The 17,283-nt window shown below is 42.2% G+C and overlaps 1 protein-coding gene across 2 annotated transcripts in view; it reads left to right on the forward strand.

Moving 5' to 3' along the window:
- The window catches only part of paip2b (poly(A) binding protein interacting protein 2B), a 124,416-nt gene extending 107,982 nt beyond the window's left edge, over positions 1–16,434 (forward strand). For both annotated transcript variants that reach the window (XM_084315994.1, XM_084315993.1), the window contains exons 3-4: positions 8,325–8,507; positions 16,092–16,434. In XM_084315994.1, the coding sequence (XP_084172120.1) occupies positions 8,325–8,507; positions 16,092–16,148 (240 nt within the window). In that variant the 3' untranslated portion in view covers positions 16,149–16,434. The remainder of the gene's footprint in view (positions 1–8,324; positions 8,508–16,091) is intronic.
- The last annotated feature ends 849 nt before the right edge of the window (positions 16,435–17,283 follow it).

Raw genomic sequence — 17,283 nt, forward strand, 5'->3', positions numbered from 1 at the left:
CACCAACACCCGCTCACTCAGATCTGCCGATCAGCACCTCCTAGTGATCCCCAGGACCAGGCTAAAAACAAGGGGTGATCGAGCCTTCGAGGTGACAGCACCAAGGCTCTGGAACGCTCTCCCCCTGGACCTGCGAACTGCCCCCTCTGAGAACTCTTTTAAAAAAACAACTAAAAACACATTTGTTCAGGCAGGCTTTTGATCACACATAGGCGCCTTTTTCTTGTCCTCACTGTTCTATAGTGTTGTTTTAATTAGTGACTCATGATTTTATCCAAATTCTTTTATTCTACTTTTTCTATCTGGTTTCACTGTTTTTAACTGCTGTTTGTCTATTGTCATTTATTTCTGATTTTGTTTTTATTGTGTTTTTATATTAACCTGTAGTGTAAAGCACCCTGTGCATTCGTGCTGTGAAGGGTGCTATATAAATAAAGGTCATTCATTCATTCATTCATGTATCGGTCGGGTATTGGTATCGGCCGATAAGTGCCTTGTTGACTGCAATCGGCCTATCGGCCGATAAGCTCAAATGTGCCGATGGCAGTACCCGATAAATATCCATCAATTTGTGTAGCGTCAAGACAAAAAAAAGTTCACTCGCAACCTACCTGCACAACGCCGCCCCCCCCACACACACACACACACAAGCTACTGCATCAAAGTTACTACTTATGATTAACAAGGCATTCATTTTGTGGCATTAACGTTATATAGTTAGTGTTACACGTTCAATAACATCAGCATATTATTTACCCGAACGTAGCAAGCATTCATACTAGCTCAGTTCCTTCCGTTTCTCACAGAGCCCTGAGTTTTACCCATTCTGCAATCTGTTAATAACGTTTTCAATCAGACACATGTATAGAAAGGCTTTGTTTTATTATAACATTAGTTGCAGTAAAATCAGTATGCCTCATTTAAGTCATCCTGCGGAGCTAAAAGCTAAACGTCAGCCGCGCCGCAAGCTCTCGTCAACTCAAAATCAATGGCGGACAAAAGCCGAAGTAAAAAATTTATACGCGCTTGCCGATTGGTGGTAACAGCAGAGGCGGGTGCAAGCGGTGTGTGACGTAATTGGCAGAATCGACTGTCAATCAAAATGTCATTGGTTGAGACAATAGTATCTAGCTGCAGCCCAGCAGGTAGACCATGCTGGGAGAACTAGTATCTAGCTGCAGCCCTGCAGAACATACTGGGAGAGAGATAGTGCTATTTCTTGATGTTTCCTTTTTTAAGTAAGTAAAGAGGCCTATGTTCATATCGGTGAGCACAATTTGTAACACAAATATACAGTAGTTTCATTAAAAAAAAAAAAAAAAAAAAAAAAATGACAAAAAAAAAATATTTAAAAAGAAATTGTTGCCACAAATATCGGAATCGGTATCGGCCGATTGTGTTAGTTGAACAATCGGTATCGGTGGCAAATTTTCATATCGGTGCATCCCTACTCTCCCTCCTGTGCTCTCCTCCTCTCCCCTTCCCTCCCTCTTTCCTGTGCTTTCTTCTCAAATTCTCCCCTCTCCCGTGCTCTCCTCTCTCCCCTTCCCTCTCCCTCTCCTGTGCTCTCCTCTCAAATCCTCCTCTCCCTCTCCCGTGCTCTCCTCACCTGCTCCTCTCTCCCCCTCTCCTGTGCTCTCCTCACCCTCTCTCTCCCTCTCCTGTGCTCCCCTCTCTCCCCCTCTCCTGTGTTCTCCTCTCACCCCTCCCCCTCTTCTGTGCTCCTCTCACCTCTCCTGCGCTCCTCTCTCTCTAGCAGCCTATGATACATAAGCAACATGTTGAGATAAACTTGTTTGGTAAATTGGCCAATAACGAGCCAAAAGTATATAGTATTTTTTTCTCCATTTTTTTAATCTGAGCAACTCAGAAAACCCAGAGAAAATGGTGTAGTGTGAGAGACTCCTCCAAGGGGCGGGTCTTGGCTACTAAACCTCCTCCTGACAGGCCAGTAGCTCGGTTTATGTGCTGCGTAATCCCGGCCCTCACTGCATCGCGATCGGCTGAAAAAGATCTATCGGGTTATTCCCTAAAATCAGACTAAAATCATACTCCTTGAGTATGAAACCAGTTCCTTTTTATAGACTATGTTATCTAGATTGGTTTGTCCCAGTTGCCAAATCCTATCCCTAATGGACAACATCGCAAATGTTCACTGTTAAATAGATATATTTAATTGATCCTCAAAGGGAATGTTGTTCCTCTGCAGTAAGTATACTGGGCTGGACAACATTGTTCCCCTGGTGTCAAACCAGCACAAATAACGTATGGGACGCAGAAATGGATACATTTTGTGTCATGATGTCCACCCCTGGGAAATATACACGGTAGACAAGACGGTCTATCTGCAAATTCTGAGCAAATTAGTATTAAATGTCATTAATGTCCTAACATGGTTATCAAAAGAACCTCTGCAGCATCATTTTGTATACAGTATATAACTTTACCAGTTTATTAAGTAGACGAGACAGTCTATCTGCAAATTCTGAGCAAATGAGTATTAAAGTCATTAATATCCTAACATGGTTACCATTGATTTTGTATATGAAGTATACAGTAAATAACTATACCAGTCCATTGTTCTCTCAGGCGTTGGATCTGACGAGTCATCATGACCCTCAGCTTGCTGATGGGGCCTTATTGTCATAACAATATATATGCGTTTGCTTTGCTGAAACAGCAAGGCTCTGACATGATAAAGTACTTCAATATTGGGTCCTCCAAGTGGAAAGGGAATATTTGGACTTTGGTTGCTCTCGCTCTCTTTATATTGACTTGAGCAAATACACCTCCATCCTCCAACCCCTCCCCCTCTTTTTCTGCCTGTAGAACTTTTTCCTCAGTGGAATTGTGTTGCTAGGGAACAGCTATCGATATTAGCAAACATTACAACAGGAAATACACTTGGGCTTTTTTGAAGTTTGAAAAGGTCTATTATACCAAATTCTGGTCAGGTGGCGACAGTGGCTCGCGGGGTAGAGCAGTCGTCTGGCAATCCGGAGGTTCCCAGTTCGATTCCTGCTCCTCCCGGGCAGCGTGTCGATGTGTCCTTGAGCAAGACACTTGACCCCTAATTGCTCACGATGAGCAGGGTGGCACCTTGCATGGTTGCCTCCGCCATCGGTGTGTGAATGTGTGAGTGAATGGGTAAGATGTGAGGAACAAATTGTAAAGCGCTTTGGATAAAAGCGCTATATAAAAAAAAGCAGCCATTTACCATTTGATCCATTGCATTTACTGAACAATATAGGCTTTTAGTATTCTCTGATGGTGATATAGCTTGGTTTCAGTCCAGTATCAATTGTACTATAATTTCTTTGGTCAACCGTAGTATTTATGGGAAATGTAGGCTATACATCAGGCTTACTTTGGCTTTTTTCGCAGCCGTGCATGTTTCGATAGCTATTGTATCTGGCCTGTATACAAACTCGTCGGCAGGACGCGTTGTTTCAAACTTTTGTTTTGTTAGTATGTCAGTTAAGTACTTTCCAACACTGGCCACCATTGAGACGTTAACTTGCGCTATTGCGTAAAGTTAGGTTTTGGTCTGTTTTCAGGCTCCTTTTCTTTATGGTATTTCTACATTTCCCTACCTGGTCATTTAATATTGCACTTATAAATCTCACTTAAAACTAAGGTTATGAGTCATGACTATTTCTGGGACTTGATAGTATTCAGCATGATTTATATCCGTTTGATTTATCCTACAGTTTGTTTATAGTATTTTGTTTATTTACTCCCCCATGTTTTCCCCCAAAAAGAAGCTTGGCTTGATCACAGATCACGGCGGATGATGTATATTTTGTATTATCCTGGCTTCTTCTATGACCCCAGGACTAACGGCGTCTGCTTATGGAACCACTACTGGAGATTAAAATGACAGAATAATAAATCTCTCCGTGTTCGTCAGGTGAAGGACGAGTCATCTGGCCTCCTCAGTCCGTCTCCAGGAAGCTATCAACATATTTATTTACATAACATCCCTTTGTTCTCTCATCTCTTCATCCTTCCCTTTTGCACTTTTAACATCCCTACATACCGCCTCTCTCTCCAGTACGTCTCTCTTCTCCGCTTTTAGAGTGCTGTATCCAAGAAATGTTCTACATGTTTACATATTATTGTCCCCATCCATCTTCCCATCTCCGCCAAGAGAAGCAGTTGTTCAAACAGGAGTTCCAAGTTGCACCGTTTCCATGAACCTTCCACGTTTTGTTGTTTGTTTTTCTAAGAAAAGTGGGCCCTTAACCCTTTCACTACCACACTACAGAAGGTTAACCTTTCACTACCACACTACAGACTGTAACCGTCTGTAGTGTGGTAGTGAAAGGTTAACCTTCTGTAGTGTGGTAGTGAAAGGGTTAACCCTTTGTTGTGTGGCAGTGAAAGGGTTAACCTTCTGTATTTTCGCAGTGAAAGGGTTAACCATTTGGTAGTGTTGTGGTAGTGAAAAGGTTAACCTTCTGTATTGTCGCAGTGGCAGGGTTAACCATTTGGTAGTGGTAGTGAAAAGGTTAACCTTCTGTATTGTCGCAGTGGCAGGGTTAACCATTTGGTAGTGAAAAGGTTAACCTTCTGTATTGTCGCAGTGGAAGGGTTAACCATTTGGTGGTGTGGTAGTGAAAAGGTTAACCTTCTGTATTGTCGCAGTGGAAGGGTTAACCATTTGGTAGTGTGGCAGTGAAAAGGTTAACCTTCTGTATTGTCTCAGTGGAAGGGTTAACCATTTGGTAGTGTGGTAGTGAAAAGGTTAACCTTCTGTATTGTCGCAGTGGAAGGGTTAACCATTTGGTAGTGTGGCAGTGAAAAGGTTAACCTTCTGTATTGTCGCAGTGGAAGGGTCAACCATTTGGTAGTGTGGTAGTGAAAAGGTTAACCTTCTGTATTGTCGCAGTGGAAGGGTTAACCATTTGGTAGTGTGGTAGTGAAAAGGTTAACCTTATGTATTGTCGCAGTGGAAGGGTTAACCATTTGGTAGTGTGGCAGTGAAAAGGTTAACCTTCTGTATTGTCGCAGTGGAAGGGTTAACCATTTGGTAGTGTTGTGGTAGTGAAAGGGTTAACCTTCTGTATTGTCGCAGTGGAAGGGTTAACCATTTGGTAGTGTTGTGGTAGTGAAAAGGTTAACCTTCTGTATTGTCGCAGTGGAAGGGTTAACCATTAGGTAGTGTTGTGGTAGTGAAAGGGTTAACCTTCTGTATTGTCGCAGTGGAAGGGTTAACCATTTGGTAGTGTTGTGGTAGTGAAAAGGTTAACCTTCTGTATTGTCGCAGTGGAAGGGTTAACCATTTGGTAGTGTTGTGGTAGTGAAAGGGTTAACCTTCTGTATTGTCGCAGTGGAAGGGTTAACCATTTGGTAGTGTGGTAGTGAAAGGGTTAACCTTCTGTATTGTCGCAGTGGAAGGGTTAACCATTTGGTAGTGTTGTGGTAGTGAAAAGGTTAAGGTCCTTTTCCCTCCGTTTGCCGGCTCAACTCGACTCGCCTCGTTTGGGTTCCATTGGGAAAAAGTTGTGGAAAGTACCTGGTAATTATTTTTAGTATTGCCTCCGTCGCAATTCCAAGCAAGCCGAGGCCAGACCAAGACACTGCAGACCACTGGTTGGTCAGAGAGAATCGTCACGACGCAACAGCAGCATCATCATCTTATCAACCAGGAAATGCACTCGTATTGGAAGTTGATCAATGCTCAAATCAAGTGATCTATGCACAAACGCGCTTGTGTTTTTGTACAACACTGTCTAAGCCACGCAGGGTTACACTTGAGTCCAACGCACATGGTGGGCGATTTTTGCCGACGGCAGGCGACACAGCAAGGACAATGAGGAGATAACATGACTTCTACAGTAGAAGTGGTACAGAAGTTCTACTGGTGTATCATTTGTACACCATTAATTTATCAATACATTCATTGATCAATAACCTACGTATTATTACCATGCTACTCATGTTAATTATTATTAACGGGAACAATTTAAATAAATAACGTTAGTTGGAGAAGCTATAGTGGCCGTTTGTAATTAACTAATAAATTGACAATGCGCGACAATGCACCTACTAGATGTTTTTATACTCTGGTAACAAAATAAGTTGTGGATGTTGACAGAGTTTAATGTCCAGGCTGCAGCTGATGTAGTTTGTAAGGTTTATTGTCCAAAGAAAATGATGGTTGAGAACAAAACAGTTTGCGTCTTCCGTGAAAAAACATTCTCTTTCAGCAGGTGCATAACATTACTTGTCCAATCGGTGGTAGTGAGCGTATTGTAGCGATCAGTCATGCAGTAATGTCAGGAAGAATGAGGAGAGGTTGTATTCGTATATGGTGGTTTAATTCCAGCTCAATATGGGTTTTACAGGTTATTAAGTTATACTTCCCTCGTAATGCACAAGCACAACACGGCTACCTGCTAATATGCTCGCTTCACGACAACCGGTCCGTCCTCTCATATCTCCCGGGGCGAAACGACGCCCCCACAGGGCTCTACAGTGCGACCAAATTGCTCGCATATGCCCCTAAAAATATTTGTATGCGAACCGTAAAAATCAATTACGCGCACGCTGTGCGAATACAGATTATAGCCTCTCTCGTCTTTTTTTTCCTCCGCTGCGAGATCGTTAAAAAACTACAAGTCCCACATTGCACTCAAGCCAACGGTCCAATCACAGTAGAGTGAAGTGACTGGTTTCATGGGAAATAAAGCAAATGACCAAGATTCGGAAGCTCTCGTTTTGCTTGTTTACTTCCTGAAACTCCGCGATCAGGGCTCTCGTTTTCCGAGACACCAACTTATTATAGTCTCTCTCTTACCAATAGCAATAGATTTTAGAACACCTAGATTTATCGATAGCAATAGTAATATAACGTTAATGCAACAAAACGAATGCCTTGCTTTGTTAATCATAACGTTGATGCAGTAGCGTATGTCGGTGTGTTGGCTGTAACGGACATGACAATAACATAACGTGTACACATTAAAATTGCGATAATCTATTCTAACATTTTCAAATCGATGCAGTTGAATTTCCCCCTTAGGATCGATGCATTGTTACACCCCTACACCAAAGTCACTGGCCCACTGTGTATCTGTGTGTATAATAACTTGGCTAGCGTTATCAACAGCAGAGGTGGGCAATGGGTCCAGCTGCAGCGCCGGAGTGCAAGCGATGTGATGTAATTGGCAGACTCGACTGTCAATCAATGGTCTACCTGACACGCAAACTCAAACAATGTTTCTGTACTGGAGGTGTGATTGATTGAAAACTTTATTAACAGATTGCAGAATGGGTACAATACAGTACAGCTCAATACACACAATTGTTAAGGGGATGCAGACCAGAGAAAGACTTTCGTCTTGTTTACATCAGGGTCCCCCATTTTCAATTAATCAGGAAAGTGTACAGTAGGAAAGTGTACAGTATTTCAATAGGCAACCCTGAAAGGATTATTTTTCTAGAAGAGCAACACAGCCAAAACATAAGCATTGTATGCATAAAAGGGGCTAAAGTTAAGTGACTGAACCTTTTGTAGCAGTAGTTTGATTTGATAGTTTATTTGATAGGGACAGCACATGTTAATGAACATCAAGTGCAAAATACAAAATGTAAACATGCAGGGTTGTAGCAAGAGCTAATTTACACACATGCACGCACAGTACAAATATACATTTATTTAAAAAAAATAAAAATAAACTCTGTTACTTGAAATATTTTCACTGTGCTCCTAAATATTTTTGGGTGCTCCTAAATTTCTTTGTGTGCTCCTAAATTTTTTCATTTAGGAGCACCTGTGCCCCTAGTGAAAAAGGTTAGCGTAGAGCCCTGCCCCAGCTAAACAGAGCGACACATAGCTTATTATACCTGAGCGGTCGGATCTGGTGTGGGGTGCCAAGCGATTGTCGTTGAGCGACAGACGATCGCATCGCCAGGCGACGTCGCCCGCCCGCCGTGTGCTTTGGACTTTATAGGTATTTACATTGTTCACTATTTAGTGACATAAGACTGTTGCTCTGGCCAGACTCGCTACACTATTCTACACAATTGTGGCCTAATAGGCAATAACCGTGAACATTATCAAGAATAAAAGAGCATGGAACAGGGGAGCTTCTTGAAACTAATAGTTTTAACAAAAAAATAAGGTGCTCTTTGGTACAGGGTAGGAATGAGGAAAAGTTTGAGGTAATACGTGGTCGTTATTTATCATTATGTAGATCACAGAATTATGCACAATGATATCCTAATTTCATCCCAATATGATACGATAAACGATATTGAATAATCGCCCAACCCTACATGTCTTTTCATAATGCATGTATCCATCTCTCTTCTCTCAGGTTGAAGAGGAGCTGTTGGAACAGGAGTTCTTGGAGCGTTGTTTCCAGGAGATGTTGGAAGAGGAGGACCAGGAGTGGTTCATCCCGTCACGGGACCTCAACAACCAGGGGGTGGGACAACTGCAGCAGCAGCTCAACGGCCTGTCTGTCAACGATCACCATGGCAACATGGAGGAAGTGGCGGTGAGATGCGTCTGCATGCTTGGTGTCCCTTTTCTGGGAGGTTGTCATGAGAGCGCATTAGGAAACTCCAGGGGGGGGGCAGACCTTCTCTGTTGAACAGGGTTTTGACGCAGATGCATTTAAAAATAAATAAATAGAATGTCCCACGATGCAGCGATTTAAGTTTCAAATGTTAAAGGTGCTATTGACAACATTCAGCCACTACATGTCACACTAGAGCACCAGCATGTCATTTATGCAATTAGGTGCATTCCACTTGGGGCAATGGGAAGTAGGGGGGGGCAGTGTTTCCCCTACCATTGCCTTGGCGGGGGCGCCCCGCCCCCCCTGAAAAAATTGTAATCAAAAAATAATTATTAAAAAAAAATTATAACTTTTTTTATTATTAAAGTTTGCTTTAATCACAGTAGCGTTGGCGAGCTAGCTAAATTATACATAAATCGGTTTTCATATAAATCAATCTTCACTAAGACTTTAAAGCGGTGGTGCGGCACAGTCTACGGAGACGCAGAAAAAAACTACCAAATCCATTCAGAGACTGACTAGCGTCGCGTGTAACAAGTCTCAGTCTCTCGCTCTCTCTCCTTCAAGTAACGTTACACTATAAAAACGAACTGGATAGTTGATATAAGTTGATATATGAACTGGATAGCTCATATAAGCCATTCTCCCTTTGTGTGTGTGCGTGCCCGTCCCAACTCTGGTCTTTGGAAAGTTTGATAGTATTTACTGAGGATGGCCAGATAATGTTGATATTTAAACTTAAAAAATTATTATACAGAAAGAAGCTTCAGCAAGTACAAAACGCTGCTGACTGACAAAAGAGAATCCCTCACTGAGGAAAACACAAAGGCCTAACCATCATGTATCACAATGGTGATGTCAGCCAGAGATGGGGAGAAGCATGAACCTTTAAAGGACATCTCTTTGAAATAAATTACATTTTACAGTTTTTTTTCTTTTTCTTTTAAACAAATTATAATTTAACTATTTATTTATTATTTAGTTATTGCACTGCACTGGCAGTTGAACGAAGGTTATCCTATAACCCTAGTTATATGAGTAATAGCGAGCGCTCTGCTCTATTGGAAGTATCCCTTTAATCATATTCTATCATGAAAACTTTTCACCAAGTATACACACCTGCCCACCTGCCTGACCACTCCCACATCCGCTCCTATATAAGCGGGGTCATGGCCATACTATCGGCTCCTTCCCCAGGGTTTAGCGCCTCAAACGCACAGGGTGAGCAGACCGTGGGACTTACCTTTGTTTAGAAGGGCCCGCGACCACTTGGACGCGCATCCCACACGCCACCGGGGAACGGACGTGAAGCAAAAAATCCCGTCACAGCTCCCAACATCGCGGGGTCTAAAAAATTTAAAAAACATGGCAAGGCCGTAGCAGCCGGCCGCGGAGGAGGTCCCAGCCCCAGGTCACATCCCGGGGTCTAGGACCCCCTGAAAAAGTGGATATTTCAAGATTCTATGCTTTACATCCGCTCATTCTCTGAGAGATGCACAACATTTTTAGATGACAATCGATTCCGATACAATAAAGCAAGTCTTTATCACAAACAAATCCAAAGATATTCAATGTTTTACAAAACATGTCTAGTGTTGCGCCCGGCTTTAGAGGGTTAAAAGCCTAATTGTATGTTTTATTTAGTTAATAAATGTCTCATTGTAATTCCTTATATACCTAATGTAGCGCATCTTCTTGAAGCAGATTCAGCTTTTTTTGCTCTGATTTGACTTCAGTTTAATTGCATTGTTACTGTTCACATGTGTGGTGCTGTCACAGTCATATATATATATTAGTAAAGATTAGTGTTGTCACGATACTGGAATTTCGACTTCGATACGATACCTTGAAAAGTATCGATACTTTGATATTATTTCGATATAAAAAAAAAATATATATATATATATTATTTTTTTATTATAATTTTTTTTTTTAAACAAATTTAGCTTATCTCTGGTACTATAAGAGAAGATAAATATAACACTTTTAAAACCCTTTATTTATCTTTAGATCACACATTTAAAAATAACTGTTCATCTCACTTCAATCATTTTTATTGCAAATGCAGAACATGGTATTTTCTCAAGCAGACAGATGTAAACACTGTAATCTGTGTTGCATGTACCTGACAAACTGAACTGTTTGTATTACAGTTAGTAACAGTTTCGATTTTTATTTAAAGAGAGAGAGAGGGGGGGGGGCTGGCTGGCTATGCTCGGAGCATTTTAGTAACGTTACATTTTCAACAAGATTGCTGCTATTTAAACACTTGATGGAAACGGCGTAACGTTAACCTTATGTCGACTGTAGTATTGTATGACCTCGACATAACGTTTAAACGTTAACGTTACTCTGTTTCCATGCAGTATTTATAAATGGGCAGCTAAGCTAACGGAGCTAACTGCTAGCAGTAGCTAACGTTAGCTGAAAGCTGTAACGTTACAACGAATCAGCTGTTGATATTATGCGCCATCAGTAGACAACGTATCATGTATTAAACTAGAGTTAATGGTTTAATGCTTCAGTGACGTTGAAAGAGCAGCTGTCACGAACCTCTCATTTCTTTATGGAGATCCGCGTTGGCACTGCTCTAACACCGCTTGCAAATAGCATTGGGGCATCATTAGCTTGTCCTTCGTGGTTTACTTCAAACCCGAAGTACCTCCAAACAGCACTTCTGCTGTTTTCTTTATCCACAAGCACAAGTTGCGGAGGCTCTGCATTTACCATCTTCTTCAGCTAAAATGTTTTGTTTACCAACAGAAGACTGCTCTGTGAGGGGGAGGGCTGGAGCAGCCGGAGGGGCAAGAGTGCTCTGAACAGCGTGTCAACAACTTGCGGTAGAACACTCGCCAGCTGGTACCGATACTGCAGAAAGTATCGGTACTTCAGGAAATGAGTATCGAAGCCGTTTTAAATATTCAGTATCGATATGTATCGATACTTCGATATTTTTGACAACACTAGTAAAGATAAAGTTTGAATGACTTACTGAACTGGTGTTTTAATTTCACACCACACTGCTTGTTTGTTATTTCAGCACCAGGCGCTGTCCACCGACTTTTTTCATGTTGAGCAAGCGCTACATTGCACCTCACTGCCTACCTGTTATTCACTCTCAACATGGATAAAACAAAGTATAATAAGAATTCTTTAGGTGGTGGTAGTTTCTGTATTTGGACATTATAGCTAACATAGCCTAGCCTAGTTGGTCTGATATATAATAAAAAAAAAATCTTTATTTTTTTTAATATATATATATTTTTTTTTTATATATTCTGAAGGGCCAGATATTATTGCTGGCAAAGAGCCACATGAGGCTCGCGAGCCGTGGGTTGGCCACCCCTGCTCTAAGCTATACACAATAGCGACCAACACAATTTTCAAAGAAAACTGCACAAACACTCCAAGCAAGAATCGCAACCCCAGCATTTGTAGCTGTGAGTTCACATAAGCACACGTCGTATCCCCCAAAATGCAGTGAAGTAAACACACGTTTTGTTAAACAAAAACATTGTTATTAATATTAACCAAAAACATTCGGGGGTGGGAGGAAGGAAGAGTGGGGCATAGTGTAATGTCCTACCTGACCCTCGGACGCAGGATGAATGGCCGCAACAAATGGTCCACCATGTTGACTAGGCCTCTAGCTGGCGGGGCCAGAAGTGGCGACGACTGGAGCCTCGCTCCGGCGCTTCGCCCACATCCTGCGGCCGGTCATGGTACAGGCCGATGACATCTTCTGCCAGAGATGACGCCGAGTCAGGGCCCGCTACCTCCCCACGGCTAACGCCAACGGTTAGCACAAGCTAACAGCTAACTCCAGGCTGACTGTTAGCACCAAGTTAACAGCTAGCCTCTTCACAGGCCCACCGTCGGCTCCGACCAACGGCCAGCTGCCGGCTAACACTGTTAGCTAACGGCTACTACTGAAGCTATATAACGTGAGGAATAGCGATGCAGGCCTGATCACTTCAGACAGCCGACTGCCTCTACTTTATCCCAAAGAAAAAAGGAGAGGCAACACCCGTCCCTCTCGGAGAACGGTGTTACCAGCAGCAAAGCTCCGTTTTATGCGGGCTGCTGCCATCTTGAGCTCGGGGATATTCTTTTAACGAAACACCAAGCTCGCATCCTCCGCACCGGGAGCTTTCGTCTTGAAAGGCGGGGCATCGTCCAGCGCGGTGGCAGAGGGCATCCCTCTTCAGAGACCCGGGACTCGAACCCTAGACTCGAAATCGGGGCTCCCAGGAAAACAAAGCTACGAACTCTCTGAGGACGAGCACTGTTATCGTGGGGCATCAAACAAGAATCCCCTCCATACCGCTATGGAGAGGCAACGAAGGGATTCTTGCTTGGAGCCGGCTGTTGTGCGGGGACGCAAGCTGCGCAGCTGCCCCCGCACAACTGACACACCTGAGGCTCGCGTCGCAAAACACCACCCGCCCTAGAGAGACCGTCGGCTCTCTCGCAGCCGACCGCCTCTCGCGGCATAGTATCCAGCTGCATAGCCGGAGCACAACACCGGCGGGGGAACTGCTCAGTGACGCTCGCCCCAAATGCGAAGCGCCGGTGGAGGTCAGAATAGATCATCATCCTCGTCTAGACTCTCCGGTGGTGACGACATTATCCTTTCTTTCTCCCGTAAATTAGTGAGAGGGAGAAACAAAAGACAATGCCAACACAGCTCCTATAACTAACTAACTACTTTAGCACTAAACTTGAACAGCGCTGCTTTACACGGACTTCGGTGGTGAAAGTAGGGAAGGAGCTGATAGTATGGCCATGACCCCGCTTATATAGGAGCGGATATGGGAGTGGGCAGGTGCGTCCACGTGGTGAAAAGTTTTCATGATGGAATATGATTAAAGGGATACGTAAGCTATATATGAAATATAACTGCATTGAACTGAACTTAATTGAAAAAAATAAACCTCATAACCTAACTGGCACTGAACATTGAACTACACTGGCACTGTTTGCAGATGTACTATTATTAAAGTTAGTTAAAAACATAATTTTGTATTTTTTTTTGTTAAATCCAAAGGAACAAATATTAAATCAGAGAAATCCGAAAACAGGAAAATTCATATCCGAAAACAGGAAAAGATAAAAACGGATTTCATAGGGCCCTAGTTAAGGTGAGTTAATAAATTCACTCTGAAAATCTACTCCGCTCTGATAAACTGACTCTTTGGTCAGAGCGTCCAGTGTACTGTGCACTCAGAATATCCGAACAACTTGAGTGTTGTATGTGCCTCCCTCAGTGTTTCCCATTAATTACCTAGACTGATACATTGCCAATAGGGATGTATCAGTAGTATTGGCAGTGGTAGTAGTCGTAATAGTAATCCAGTATATTTTTATATTTTCTAAAAAATAAACCAGTTCAACACATGTTGCTTCATTTCTTTGATGGCTCAAATGTCTGCTCTAGTCCAGTGGTTCCCAAACCTCTCCTCGAGGCACCCCAGCCGTTCCATGTATTTGTTAAATTCCACCACCAGCACACCTGATTCAACTAATAAAGGGCTAGTTAAGTTGAATCAGGTGTGCTGGTGGTGGAATTTAACAAATACATGGAACGGCTGAGGTGCTTCAAGGAGAGGATTGGGAAGCACTGCAATCTAGTCGATTTTGTGTTTTGAGCACAAAGTTCATCATAGATCTGGCCTTTTTATTTTGCTCTCAAAGTGCACCAGATTGATGCATTTAACTTTAAAATATACAACAAAAAAAGTTCCGGGGGAGCCCTAGAGGGTCCAAGGTTCACCCACCACAGTCTCATAAAATCCTGTGGGAAACACTGTCCCTGTATTGTAAATAGTTCATATGTGTGTTGTCATTACTGTATGTAAAATTGTAAATAAGTTAATTTATGTGTTGTAAATAAATATTGTTAATATTTATTTACCTAATTTATGTGCAATCGTTTCATTTCAGCTCAGTGTAGAGAAATGCACCGATACTAACAACCGCCTTACCGCGCGTGTCTATGACGACACTGTTGACCACGTATCCGTGACAAGCGCACCCCGCGACAACACTAGTCGTTTTGGGGGGCCTACCACCCCCCCATGAAAAAAATCCTAGGGGAAACACTGGAGGGGATATATGCCTCCAACATGTAAACATCAACATACATTTTGGACCCGCCAACATTTAAATGATTATTATTTAAAATATTTGTTTTATATATATAAATTATTACTACATACATATTACTACAGTATAATCACCTTGGGATTCAAATAGTTTGCATTTCACGCTAACATAAATAAATATATAATTTGAAAATATGTCTATGGAAAAACCCCATTGCTTCTGAGACTGTTCCTGGGTCCCTCTGGACTTACTAACGCGCTCTCTCTGAGGCTGGTATGTGTCCCACGGTTGCAATGAGTAATGTTAACTAATTTTAGATGCATGTCTGAACTGCAATAATAAACTAAAACACTAGTAGGAGTTGCATTTTCTGTTCTGAGCCTTCCCTCTATTGGAAGCGACTGTTATTCCTGGGACTGAGCACCTCAGACGAAGAACCATATTAAGTCTTTCCATTTTAAGTTTTCAGAGGAACAACGATTTCAAACTTTATTATCTAAAGATGGTAAGTTAGTGTTGTGTTCACTCGTAGGTAAAGACAGTAGAGGTTGATCACTTTATTATCTAAAGATGGTAAGTTAGTGTTGTGTTCACTCGTAGGTAAAGACAGTAGAGGTTGATCACTTTATTATCTAAAGATGGTAAGTTAGTGTTGTGTTCACTCGTAGGTAAAGACAGTCGAGGTTTATCACTTTATTATCTAAAGATGGTAAGTTAGTGTTGTGTTCACTCGTAGGTAAAGACAGTAGAGGTTTATCACTATTATCTAAAGATGGTAAGTTAGTGTTGTGTTCACTCGTAGGTAAAGACAGTCGAGGTTGAGCACTTTATTATCTAAAGATGGTAAGTTAGTGTTGTGTTCACTCGTAGGTAAAGACAGTCGAGGTTGAGCACTTTATTATCTAAAGATGGTAAGTTAGTGTTGTGTTCACTCGTAGGTAAAGACAGTCGAGGTTGAGCACTTTATTATCTAAAGATGGTAAGTTAGTGTTGTGTTCACTCGTAGGTAAAGACAGTAGAGGTTGAGCACTTTATTATCTAAAGATGGTAAGTTAGTGTTGTGTTCACTCGTAGGTAAAGACAGTAGAGGTTTATCACTTTATCTAAAGATGGTAAGTTAGTGTTGTGTTCACTCGTAGCTAAAGACAGTAGAGTTTTTGAGTCATTTCTTCTGATATATCGCATTCACACCAAGTGATTTCAATTAACTTTACGACTGTAAATACGTGGGCGGTTCGAACAATTTTGAAACTGACTTGTATGGTTCTTCAGTGCAAGGGTTGAATTGGTCTGTATGCTCTGTGCCTATAGACCTCATCAAACCCACAATAACTAGCTGAAGTTCACAAAGTCAAGTTCACGTGGAACTAGTTCTCACTTTCTTCTCTCTTTGTCTCCCCTCCCTCCCTTTCCATCCCACTATCCCCTCCCTCCCTCTCTCCATCCCATCTCCAGAGGAAGAGCATCTTGAACCCTGAAGCGAAGGAGTTTGTCCCGGGAAAGAAATACTAGGAGTCCCCCTCACCCCTATGGGACCTCCACACACACACACTCACTTACACACACACACACAAACACACACCAGCCCTCACTTGCTCTCAGAGACTCTTGCGGCCTCGACCGCACACATTTACAAATACACACACGCACGCACACACACACACATTAAGCCAATGGCGTGCTGGCGGGCCCAGTTTGGGGGTGGGGGGATTTCTTTTTGTTTTTTTCTTTTCTCTTTTTGGTTCTTTAATCTTTTTATTTTCTGATTTTGTTTCTTGTAAACTAAGGGACGTGGGGGATCCGGGTGGGGGACGGGGAGGTGTAATACCTACAGCGTTCTGTCGGGGTGGGGGTGGGGGGGGGCTAGCGCTACATTTGCATTTCAGATAAACCACCATCATGAACTATACAGAGTTATCACATAACCAGTCCCCCTTGAAACACAGGCAGCTAGCAAGGAAATGTGTCTGGGGAAAAAACAATACGAACCCATGCAGGTAACTTTTTATTTGTATAGCACCGTTTGTAAAATTACAGAGTGCTACCAAATATAAAATATTGGAAAAAAAGAGAGAATAGAATTGATAATCCGAGGAATTCTACCGCAATGGTTGCCGAGGTATAATTTTCTTTTTTTCGGGGGGGACCGTTTGTGTGTAGTCGTCATTGCTCTGTAAAAAGTCCTTTGTCCTACTCCTCTCAGTTAGACCCGCTATCATTTGCTGATAATGAAGTCCTAATCAGTCTCTCTGTAAAGACGTGGAGAGAGAGAAAAAAAAGAGAAAACAAAAGATTACAACTTGTTTTTTCCCTCTGCATCGAACATTATGCAGGTCCTTATTTATGGTCGGACTTGATTCCAAACCGAAAAAGTACACATGATCCCTCCCATGCACTCGTCTGGCTTTTAGATCTGAATGGAACTGGTCCGGTGGCAACTTGGGTATAAGATTATTATTGAGTAATGAGGAAAGCCCTGTTGTTGTTTTTAATCTTTTCCAGTAAGAACAGTAAGGTATTAAGATTAAGGCTGAGTTTCTCGGATGTGTATAAAATCTTATCGCACCATGTCGGGGTCATATTGTGTCTAGAAACGGGTTGATGCTGTGGTTTTTAAAGGGGCACCCCCCAAAAAAACGACACTGTT

Source organism: Notolepis coatsorum (assembly GCF_963971535.1).
Source record: "Notolepis coatsorum genome assembly, chromosome: 1".
In the NCBI taxonomy this organism is placed as follows: domain Eukaryota; kingdom Metazoa; phylum Chordata; class Actinopteri; order Aulopiformes; family Paralepididae; genus Notolepis; species Notolepis coatsorum.